Below are 11,842 nucleotides of genomic sequence, written 5' to 3'. Positions count from 1 at the left end.
CTAGACTCCTTAGTTCCTGAGAAGATATGGCCTAGCACAATTCTGCGAGTTTGCATAGCAGGTCTGCTTTCTTGGTGATGCCTGAACCAAAGTGCTACTCGCTCAGTCAGAGTGGGTGCACCCATCACACCTACCCAAATCACAGATACTCGGGGAGCTAATTTAATCTGCACGTTGCTCTTTCAGAGACTGTGACATGGCTGGTTTCCTAGCAAGGCCCGGGGGCACGCTTGCGTGTAGAAACTGAATAGAAGAGCAACCACCGAAGGACCTATTCTGCAATAGCTGCGTTGGGATACCTCATTCCTGCTGCTCTGGAATAGGTCCTTCTGGACAGACTTCTCCAAGACCAAGAATTCTTTTTCCTCATCTGTTCAGATTACTTTAATTTGCCAAGAGTTGCTATTACTTAAGCATACCACATTTAGTAGCTGTTTTTTCAATAGCTATTCTAGATAATTTACCTGTGTGGATTACCAGTATGGTTAAACTACAAAATGCCAGTTGTTCATGACAATAAAACCAGGCTGATATGTTACATATCTGGGAAAACCAGATTCCGTCCTATCTTTTATATTATTAAACTGAAGATCCACTAAGGTAGAAATTGCCTCTTGCTATATTTGTGTACAGTATCTTACATGCAGGAGCCCTGGTATTATTTTAATAAAAGACTGTGACACAAGGAGTTAAAATACCAATTATCTATAGCATCTCTGATGAGTCAATACACATGTAGCTCTGAGATTCCAAGAGCAGACAGCAAAAGGTAATAGCTGGTGCCATTATTAGCAGCAGCTTTGTCTAATGTGATTTTTCCTTTTTTAACAAACAGGGTTCTAAATTTTATACTAAAGCACAAGTGGGCTCAAGCCAAAAGCCACTTCTAAGATTTTGGAGGGCTCCAGGCAGATATCTGAAAATATGTAGCAGTTTTTATACAGATCATTGTAAAATCCTCTAACAACATATCCTTTTTTTTTTTACCTCTGACACAAAAGAAAATGTGAATGCAGACACATACAGATTGCATAATTAATTTTAAAGCCATGTAAACCTTTGGTGTCATCTTCTAAAAGACTGCTCCTCACAAAACTCCTTGCCTTAAGTCTCTGTGTTAAGCTATTATCTTGCAGAACTCTCTTCTCCAGGCTGCCTTCCACCCCTACTTGATCTGGATAATGACCTTACTGCTTGATAGAAACAGGGAAGAGCATTGCTTTCCCATGACATTGCATAGCAGGGAGGCAGCCAGGTGAAAGTCAGCAGGTGTTGAGAATGGGCTCCCTTCAGATTTACATGGCAGAAGGAAGTTCATATACATAAGAAGAAAGAAGTTGGGGAAATAACTGTAATTAATACATATTCAGTTCATAGCCTGTTTCACTGGTGGCATAGTTTTACCTTCTTAGTTCAAGGGAAATGGAGAAAGTATCTTCCAGCTACTACATCCACGTACCTTGCATGTGAGGTCAGTAGCTTTCAAACTGTGGTCTCTGGATTTCTAGGAATTTATGAACAACCTGTAAAAGTTAACTACAGTTAAATGAGTAAAGCAGGCTAGCCTATCAGTAAATTTACATTCAAGATGCAATTCTGCAGTTTCTGGGGTTTCCTGTCTGGGTTACTCCCTGGGTATCTGTGCATTTTCACTTTTCTAATAGTGCTTAAATTCTACCTCCTCGGATAGAAAAAGTTTGCATGTTCATTGACAGGGTCTGAGGAATGGCAGATCAAAACAGATGGCTTTGCCATTGGTTTCTACCTCTTAGACCATGTAAGTTCTGCAAAGGGCCAAGCCCAAACCTTCTCCACCTCCCTAGCCACCTCTATGCTTCAAGCTATCATTAACCTGTTAGACGGTAGCAGTGTTATGCCTTTAGTACTTAGACCATAAGAAACAAAAAGTAAAGTTCTAAGAGAACTGAGAGATCAAGTGCATCACCAGTAGCCCTGGTCTTTGCCACAGCAGGAAGCACTTCAGGTGAAAGTTAAATGAAACAGCCTGGCTTATTTGACATTCCTTGTCTAGAAACAACATAATGACAACTGCTTTAAGCAGTGCTTGAAGTAGAAGAGGTGAGAGATACATTTGGTACCTGCTAGTAAAATACAATCAAAGAACAACTGAGCTGAGCTCCTACCGTTAAGGTTCTGCTGAATGTTTTTAGAAGCACAGCTCCTGTCAGGATCGTTAGCATTTTCCAGGAAGCCCAATTCCAGTTTGGCATCTAAGTGTAATGGTGAGATTTGTGAATGCTTGGCTTCTACTGGACACTGCTGTTTTCAAGGTGATCCTGAACACATTGTAGAAATATTATCTGGCACCTGACCTACTAAAAGCTGTCAGAAAATAAGAGGAATTTCAGATGAGAAAAGCTGGCCATCTGGTGCAGTAATAGGGATCAGCTCATGGTAGGGACCTCAGGTTTTGGAAGCTGAGGGTATTTGTACACAACAGTCAGCTTTCAGCATGCATACCTGAAACAGAAGGAGATCTATGTGGCTCTTTATGACTTTGTGAAGCTTGCATCAGTTTCAAGCAGGACTGTTTGCTGGTGCACTAACAATATCACAGCCTAGACAAAGCTCTTGTCTCTGCCAAGAGAGGGTTAATTAGTAGAGAGGTTTGGTCCTGCAGTTGCAGCTTGTCCGCACAATGTTAGGTTGGGGCGTGGAAGTGTTTTTCGTACGAAGGTTTCAACTTGGGATGCCACTGTAGGACCAACACACAAGTCAAAACTACAACTTGCGTGAACACTTACTAGTACCACTGTTATGGCTGAGGTGGGGACTGTAACGGCTGGCCTTACCATGACATTTTCTGAGAGCCTACGTTTGTTTCCCACAGAAATGACTCTACGGCTTCTGACCACATGACTTCATCCAGCTGTTTTTATGTTAGGGCAGGAATGGCTTTTCCCATTGACACTGAAAAGAAGTGTAGTTAGGCAAAAAGGAATCATTTAATATTGTAATCATAAATGAATAATTACGGCCTTGTCTCACAAAGCAGGCCGTAGAAGACAGAGATACCCTCTCCTACATTAGCTATCCAGGAGCCTCCTAAAATTTTGCAGCTTTGAAACTCGTAGAAAGCTTTGTTGCAGGAATGCCTGCATGCAGGAATACCTCTGTGGAGAGGAGTTTGGAGCAGACACAAAATCAGTTTTCTCTTTTAAAGCACTAGCATAGCAAACAGTATTCTACATTCCAAAGAGGATGTTACTCATTTTTCTACTCTTCCTCAGTGTGTGCAGAGGTAACTTTTTCCCAAACAGTAAAACTCAGCCACGTAATTAGGGGACTAATGAAGATGGGAAAGTAGATTTGGAACCAGGTGAGCCAGGTGTTTCTGGAATGAATCTTCATCATGAGGATCTAAGTAAACAAATACTTACTGGAACAGGCTGCCCAGGGAGGTGGTGGATTCACCATCACTGGAGTTGTTCAAGGAACGTGTGGACATGGCATTGTGGGACATGGTTTAGTGGGCATGGTGCTGTTGGGTTGATGGTTGGACTTGATGATCTTACAGGTCTTTTCCAACCTTAGTGATTCTGTAATTCTGTGAAATAAGCCAAATATATAGCTTTATATCGCCACAGCTTCTAACCGTGTTTAAGCAATGGCTCAGTTCGACACAGAACATATATAAAAGTGGCCTCCACTGCAAGTATTTACATGGTTGCAGAGTAGTTACTATTCAGGATTCATACAGGGTTTTTTTAAAGCACTATAAAATCCAGTTCTGATTCTTGCCTTTCTCCTCAAACTTCATTTTTCTGTCAGAAGTGCCACTTAAATACTTAAAGAAGAACAAACAAAATTTTTTCCCCCTAAAAAGGGAAAGAAATGAAAGTGACATTACAAACAGCTTCTGAAAACAGCGTAAGTTCTGTAAAGTCAGAACCATCCTAATGACTAGAAAACAGCCTGACCAGAAACTCTGGATTCAAGTCCTGCAGATAAGATCAAAACTTCACCTCTGTAGAAGGAAAAAATTTCTGTCTAGATTGGGAGCTCTTGGGTTCCTAGTGTTACAGCCAAAAAGTGGGTAGGAGATTAGTGTCTTCCCTCCTTTCTAGATCCTTCTGCTTGTTTTTGGCATGAACTAGAGTATTTGACACACTTTAATATGCTCGTGAGTTCTTTTACCCTCTGTGGTGAAAACAGCCTTTTCCTCTGCAACTAATTAAATCAAGTGCGTGGCAGTCAATGTGAATGCTAACAGCACAGGCAGCAGAGGAAGATACGAAGAGAAGCAACAGTGCCTGTTCGATGGTTGTTTTCCTTGAGGCATTCTGAGTTGCAAAACCAGAGTAAGAGCTCTAAGATCTTGAGTTGTGTTACTGCTGAGGTGAAACCAGGGTGAGTCAGAAACGTTTGTGGACATGACACTGTGACCTGCGTGGCTGCCTTCCAGTCCTGTGTGCTTCTTCAGAGTTAGCTACTTCCTTGTATGAGGCAAGGAGATACCTCCCGAGAGGGTGGTGCCTACCTGTGCCACCTTAGCTGCCCTACCGTGTGCCAGGAGCGGGGACACCAGTAGGTGGAGTCCCAGCCCTCCAGTTTGGAGGCTGTCTCGGCAACAGCCCCAGCAATACTGCTCGCATCAAGGGGAGGCTCAAAAGTATGCCAGTGTGAGTTGTAGAATATGATTCTGCATTCGTGTGTTCCCTTAATGTTTGTGACTGGTTAGCAGAAAATGAGAAAAAGGAAAGCCCTGGATTTTGGATGGATAAGTGCATTTAAATGCCAGGTCTTTGCATCTGATGGATTTCAGGTCTTCATGTCCTGAATCATCATGGCTTGGATCTGGCAGCTGAAATGCAGCCATCACCTTTAAGGCCTTTACAAGGTCCATTGATGCAATACAATGCAGTGTCTGTTAAACAGGATTGTGTAATCAGAAAGAAAAAAAAAAAGAGCTATATGGGAAGACACTGCAAATTCTCATGCATCAGTGTGTAAATTTGTTATCTCTATTTAATTACACTAAATCTTTGAAGTCTTGTGTTTTCATGAATCATAAGATAGCACAACACTGATGTCATGGTCTATCCAAGGATGGTTTGAGATCTCACAGCATGAAGTGCTTGGTCTCCAACAAATATTTGGAATAACTCTTGTATTTTTTCCATTAAGCTTAGTAAAAGGCCTTTCACATAAGATTGTCAGATTCGCATATGGCAATAGGAAGTGGTTCTCTTAATGGCCGATATAGCAAATTTGTAACTATGGTAATGAAGTCAGTTTTGAAGTAGTCCTGGAATTAGATCCTGCTCAGTGTCCTCTGAGACATTTCTTCTATATAGTCCATTCTTCTGAGACAGAGAAGAAAAGCCACAGCCCTGATTTCTTTCCACCCACACATCATTGCTTAGGCTACTTCAGACAACAGTGCAGAGAAGGAAAAATGGTAACATTTTGGTCTGGGAGTACCATTTGATGATCAGACCTTGGTGAAGGCAGAAGGTTAAAAATGGGAGAAATTCTTCACTGAATGGGGCACAGTCAGTCGGGGGGTGGGGCATGAATAACTAAATTCATAAGGAGAGGGAATGGAAAGTAAAAGGGAGAATCAAATAGCAGATTGAAAAGGGAAATTTCTGGCCCAAGAGAATTCATCTGAACAGCCTAATTGCCCTGATTTTGTGTAAGCTTCTGACAGCCAGGCTGTTAGGTATTCATGGCAGCCCAGAGAAGCAGAACAGAAAAGCCAAATATGGCAAAATCTAATTTTTGTGAAGGTGAATGTTTGCTTAAAGTGTGTGTGTGTGTGTATACAAAAAAAATACGTATTTATATGAATGTTTCAGTTTTAAATTAAAGCATATAATTTTAAATTACAAACTTTTAAGTAACAAATATGAGTCAATGGCTCAACTGCAACTTGTTAATCTTGCTGTGATGGTGTATTTCACAGGATCTAGAGAGGAGGAGACATCTGAGAGAGACTCACACACGTTACCCTTAGCGTACACATGCCCTTAGTGAAGTAAATTGGTATCTTATCTTGCTTCACACTCCAGGGACTATTCACACTCCGGGGACTAAAGTGAAAAAGCATGCATTTGGAGGTGTGTAAGCAACAGACAGGAAGCATGTGTCATTCCACAGAGGTGAAAGTTTGTCTCTCAAATATGTGCTAGGCTAAGATAGAAGAAATCTGGCTTTGGTTCTTGGCTATGACCCAAGTCTTACTATGTCACTGTGACCAGACAGTGGTATCTAAGTTCTCTGCCTTTATAGGAAAGGGATTTCCACACATCCTGCATCCACCTTGCCTGTTTGTTACATGTTTGCAGCATAGTAACAAACACAGCAAAGTCTTTCCTATCTAGCTAAGCCAGATCAAAGCTCCTACATGCTGAAAAGGCCTCAGGGGCACTTTGCTGGAAACTTAAGTTTGGCTCATCTTTCTTCAACCTCCCACGACAATTCTGTGATGCCCCCACCACAAAGGACTCCTCAGGGGCCTTTTATTTTGGCTTAATCAGTGACTAGCCCTCAGCTTTCCATTTTCTCAAATCACGGTCTTCCCAATTTGACAGTTCCTATTTCATTAACCATCTTTTTTCTTCCTGTCTAGGCTTGGACAAATTGTGCAGGTTTGGCAGCCACTGCCCCAGTGATACCTTGCAATCCAGGGAGGATGCATCGGAAGTGAAGGAATGAGGGCATGAATAGAGCAGGGGTGCCCTCCTGCAGCAGCCATGTTACACCAAGCCTGGCAGCTCTATGGGAGGTGGTGCCGTTGGTCCAGTCCTTTTATCCATCTCCTCATACTGACTGTGGTGACATTTGGTGTGCTTGCACCTTTGATTTGCCACCGGCTCCTCCACTCTTATTTCTATTTGCGGCGCTGGCATCTGAACCCCATGAGCCAGGAGTTCCTGGAGCAGAACCAGCAGGAGGGCCAGGCTGCTCTCCATTACTTTGAGAAGCTGCAGATACCCAACGCCTCTGAGGCCTCTGGCAGTGACGCCTTCCAGCCCTTGCTGCTGGTCACCATTATCACTGTGCAGAGGCGGAATGATTTCCACTATGTCTTGCAAGTAGCCTCCAGCTTCCACCGCCTCCTCCAGAAATGTGGTGCACGTTGCCGGAGCCACCGCATCCTCCTCTGTAATGTGGAGTCAGACCCCAGTAGCCATCAGGATGTCAGGCTGCTGAGCAGCTTCTTTCCTATGGTTAGTCGTGACAAAACTGGTGAGAACCCTGACCCCAGAGTGAACCAGTTTGAGAAGGAGAAGCAGGACTACGTCTTCTGCCTTGAGCAGTCGCTGTTGGCGTACAACCCAGAATATGTCCTCATAGTGGAAGATGATGCTGTGCCAGAGGAGGAGATATTTGCTGTCTTGCAGCACCTCTTGTTGGCCCGGTTCTCCAAACCATACCTCAGAGATGCACTCTACTTCAAGCTTTACCATCCTGAGAGGCTTCAGCGCTACTTCAATCCTGAACCAATGAGAATCCTTGAGTGGCTAGGTCTGGGTATGTTTCTGGGGCCCGTGCTGAACTGTGTGTACTCCTGGGCAACTGGGCGCCCCAGCCTCAGTTGGCCCATTGTCTTGTTCTTTGCTTTGTACAGTATGGCTTTGTCAGAGCTGGTGGGACGGCATTACATGCTGGAGCTGCGCCGGCTGGCCCCCACGCTGTATAATATCGTGCCCGTCACCGAATGCTGCACGCCTGCCATGCTCTTCTCCGCTCCGTCTGCCCGCCGTGCCTTAGGTTACCTGAAGGGGCTGCACTGCCGCCAGGGTTTTGCTAAGGATATTGCCCTCTACTCACTGCTGCATACTAAGGGGGAGAACGCCTATGTGGTGGAACCCAACCTGGTCCGGCACGTGGGAATGTATTCCAGCCTTCGGCTAAACGACAACCCAAAACTGCTGTGATCTGTTCACGCCTTTCCAGACACAAAGCCCAGAGAACTTGCCACTGGGCAGAGACAGTGTGCAAACTCAGATGTTGTGCTGCTCACACTGGGCATCCTGTGCCTCCAGGTGGACAAAGAGTAACTCTCTTAAAAAAAAAAGTTTCTTAAAAAATAAACTTATGTACATGCAGACCCTGTTAAATATATGCTTGGAACTAATCCCCATGTACCATGTGGGAGGGGAGTGGAAGATTCCAGTTGAGGGTGTGGATTCTCTACCCTCCTTAATCATTCCTAGGGAAAAGTTCTCACATCAATATAAACAGCTATACTGCCTACTCTCCTTTACCTTGGTTACAGAAATCCTCAGCTTAGGGCAACAGAAATGTTGGACAAAGTGAATGTTTCAAATTTAAGCTAGTGACAAGGAAAAACCTTTATTTTACCATCCTTAGGAAGGTCTGATCTCTGACCTCTGTCTGTTCCAAAGCCATGGTTTTGAGCAGACCTTTCAAAAGCAACAGTGGTTTATGTGCCTTTCCCATGAATTTCGCCTAGATTCTTCACATTTTACGAAGCCTCTGTTTGTTACTATTTCTCCCTATAGATCCTATCTATCTGCACCTCCACCCTTCCCACTCCTTTTTCTTGGAACAAAGACTCTTAAAAACAAACCCTCTGCTGCTTCATTAAAGGTCACCTCTGATGTAGGAATAGGAAAACAGAGTAACAGCCATTGATGTTACACAGCCAGGTCACAAATGCATGTTTTCATTGACATATTACAGACATTATAAACAACACAGGATGACTACTGTGTTGGTTGGTATCATCACTAGTTGTAGCATATCCAGGTCATTAAAAGAGGCCACATCAGTTGCTGACTGGACTTAGACATTCAACATGAATTTACCTTGACTTCCCATCAGCCCAGAGGCAAAGGAAAGGTTAGATCAGGTGCCGCTATTGTGCAGGATCCTTGTTTCATTTTGGAGCTGTAATTCACAGCTCAGCCTAAGTGGTTCAGTAACTGCTCCTGGCAGCAAGCAAAATACCCACAGGAAGCAAAGCTAGCTGTTCATAAAAACAAGCAACAATAGCACAACACATCAAGGGGCCACTCTGATACTGACCCATTAACTTAATGTGCTCTGATTGTTAGGCATGTGGGATAGGTACTTTCTACCACAGCTGTGGGCACAGTTCAACATAAAACCATGCAGATGACAGAGATCTCATACAGAATCAAAACTGGCACCAAAATGTTTATGCCTTATGAAAAGCCGACCTTGACTTTAGGTGGGCTTTCAATCAAATTCACTTGTATATGGAGTTTGGTTGAATTATTTTTGAAACCATAGTCCTAGCTTTGGAATGAACCAAGTACAATATTTTTGTCAAGTTTTGGTCAGTGGGGTTGTTTGGTTTTGTGTTTTTGGGGAAGGAAGATCTCTACTTTTAATTTTCTTTCCCCCAGTCTCTTCCCAGGTGATTTATGCCTTAAGCTCTCAACCAAGTCTGGTTGTAGATGTGAAAGACATAAAACTCTTGAGAGATGAAACCAAAGAAAGCTACAAACCTCCAGTACGATGGCTATCGGTTACACAACACAAACGCATAATGCAAGTTAGCCGAGAAATGGCTTCACAACACAAAGCAGTGCTTTGCTCTCTTAGTAATCAGCTGGGATACTTTTGTAACACCTTCGGAAATCAGGTGTGAGTAAAAACTGCTTGTGGATTCCATGTCATTCCAAAGGCAAAACACCTCTTCTGTCAGAGGACACAGGAAAAATTGCACAGGCAGAACCACAATTTATTCCCAGCTGCTGAAAACCCCAAAGATACCAGAGTGGTTGCACAGTGGCAGATGGGCAAACCTATTCTCAGGCTTTACTAGAATATGGTTAAGATGGCAGGATTTGAGTGTCAATGTGTATTTATTCCACTAAGTGCCTGCGCATGTGAGGAAATACAACTTATTTGTTTATGCATCTTCAGCTGTGAATGTTTTAGTGCAGTGTGCTTTCTCCTCACTCTTTTTCTATCTTTGTAATATACAAATCCAGGACAATGCCCTGTTCTTCTCATGAGGGTTCATTCATACTTGTTCCTGCAAAGAAAATCTCACAGCAAGATACAGTAAATGGGACAGGGAAAGGAAAAAGGAGGAAGGAAAGAAAGAAAGAAACCTTAGAAAAGAAACCAACTAACTATATGCAGTTAATAAATGTTTTGATGTGGGAAATGATTTATCCATTTGTCTTGAAGTTATTTTCCTTGTTTGCCCAGTAGTACTTTATTTGTCATCCCAGAAGTCCAGGGGAGGTCAATAATTTCACTGAGCTTCATAGCTGAAAATTTAAGAACATGAATTTGAGGCATCCCTTCTAAACTAGGAGACAATTTTCAGGGCATAAGAGACAAGAGAAATTGACTAGGAGACCGAACAACATGCAGAGGTCCTACAACTTGAACCTGCCAGTGAGAGAGTTTCAGATAAACCCGTTGAGAATGAACTTCTTTGTGCAAGGAGCAGGTTAATAAACTCTTCAGGTCCTTCTGGCATAATTTCCTTAAGCGCCCCATTCACCTTTACAACAGAGGTGCTTCTTTTACTGAGCCTGCTGGGGGCTATTTCTGAGTTAGTCAGGTACTTGCTCAGTGCCCACCATGCCAATGTGGCATCTGAAGCTTTCCTTCTTCTGCCTCTGAACCTTCCCAGGTAGACTGATTTTTGTTTCTGTTTTCTGTGCCACATTTTATTAGAAATGACAAGTCAGAGAAGTGTACTTGCCCTTGGAACAGAAAATGGGAGGTTACTGTGAGCTCTTAATTCCTGTTGGATTTTGTTCCACAGTTCAGGCTAAAAATGCAGTTTCAAACACACAAGCCTTTTCTATCAGTGGAGTGGAGTTGAGTTGCTGTATGTCAGGCTACGTAAATTCAAGGCCTAGCATTAACTCCTTGAAATGCAGCCAAAAGAGTTTGGGTTTATTCACGTTAACACAAACTTAAGTCACTTTTTTTGAAACAAACAATGTGGATTTTCTTGGGTGTTGGTTCATTCCCAATAGTTCGGAGTCTATTTTTCAATGCAGCAACTACTGCTTGCACAACAGGATTCTTTCTTGATGGGCCAGACAGCAGGACTTAAGGCATTATTGTCCAAGACAATTCAGGGGAAGTTATTCAATTAAACAAAACCCACCTTTGTTTCCAAAGCATGTCCAACATAAGCATTTATTCCAGCAGAACACAAAGCATAAATTGATAGGTCTCTATTACATTAGAAGCCCAAGAGGATTTTCTAGCTACAGTAGGTATCGATGTCTTGGTGAGAAGGCACTGCATTTGAAGACAGAAGGAAAAAGCCTTCCTCTCAGTTGTGAGGAGCTGTGAATCGCCAGACTGGGTATTTCAACAGCAATTTGGTTGGATGCAAAGTGAATTACTTTTTTCTAAAAATGTTTACAAGCAAACTTTCTACCAAATAAACAATCTTTCTGTTAAAACTCTATTTTCTCTCCTTTCTGTATGCCACTGTTCATTTTCCTGACTGGCAGATCCATCTCTTTCCTTACTATATTTGACTAAGAAAGATACTTCCGTGCTTATGTGTTTGCATGCATGTGCATGGATGTAATAATTTGGATCCTACAACAATTCATGTTGAAAAGGACCTCTGAAGGTCCCTGGTCCAATTCCCCACTCAAAGCAGGTCTTATTAGACCAGGTTGTTCAGGTGCTTCTCCAATCAAGTATTGAGGCATTTTAATAGGGACCTGAGATAAAATCAAGCTCTAAGTGCTGGAATTTAACCGTAGTATACTTTTCTATAGAAAGGCTATATATTTCAAAAATAAAAGAAGTAATTTTCTGTGGGAGACAGTTGTAGTTACAAAGGCACTGGCAGTTTCTCTCCCAAAGTTAGAGTTTCTTTTTGTGTATTTCC

The 11,842-nt window shown here is 42.7% G+C and overlaps 1 protein-coding gene across 1 annotated transcript; it reads left to right on the top strand.

Annotated features, from left to right (window-relative positions):
- The first annotated feature begins 6,707 nt into the window (after positions 1–6,707).
- On the top strand, positions 6,708–7,907 carry PGAP4 (post-GPI attachment to proteins GalNAc transferase 4). Its single transcript, XM_009822017.2, has one exon. It carries the CDS (start codon positions 6,720–6,722, stop codon positions 7,905–7,907), a length of 1,188 nt encoding a protein of 395 aa, XP_009820319.1. The 5' UTR covers positions 6,708–6,719.
- Positions 7,908–11,842: the final 3,935 nt, after the last annotated feature.

The sequence above is a fragment of the Gavia stellata genome, chromosome Z (assembly GCF_030936135.1).
Source record: "Gavia stellata isolate bGavSte3 chromosome Z, bGavSte3.hap2, whole genome shotgun sequence".
Classification (NCBI taxonomy): Eukaryota; Metazoa; Chordata; class Aves; order Gaviiformes; family Gaviidae; genus Gavia; species Gavia stellata.
Note: the sequence above shows the minus strand (reverse complement) of the source record. Positions and strands in the feature narration are given on the sequence as shown.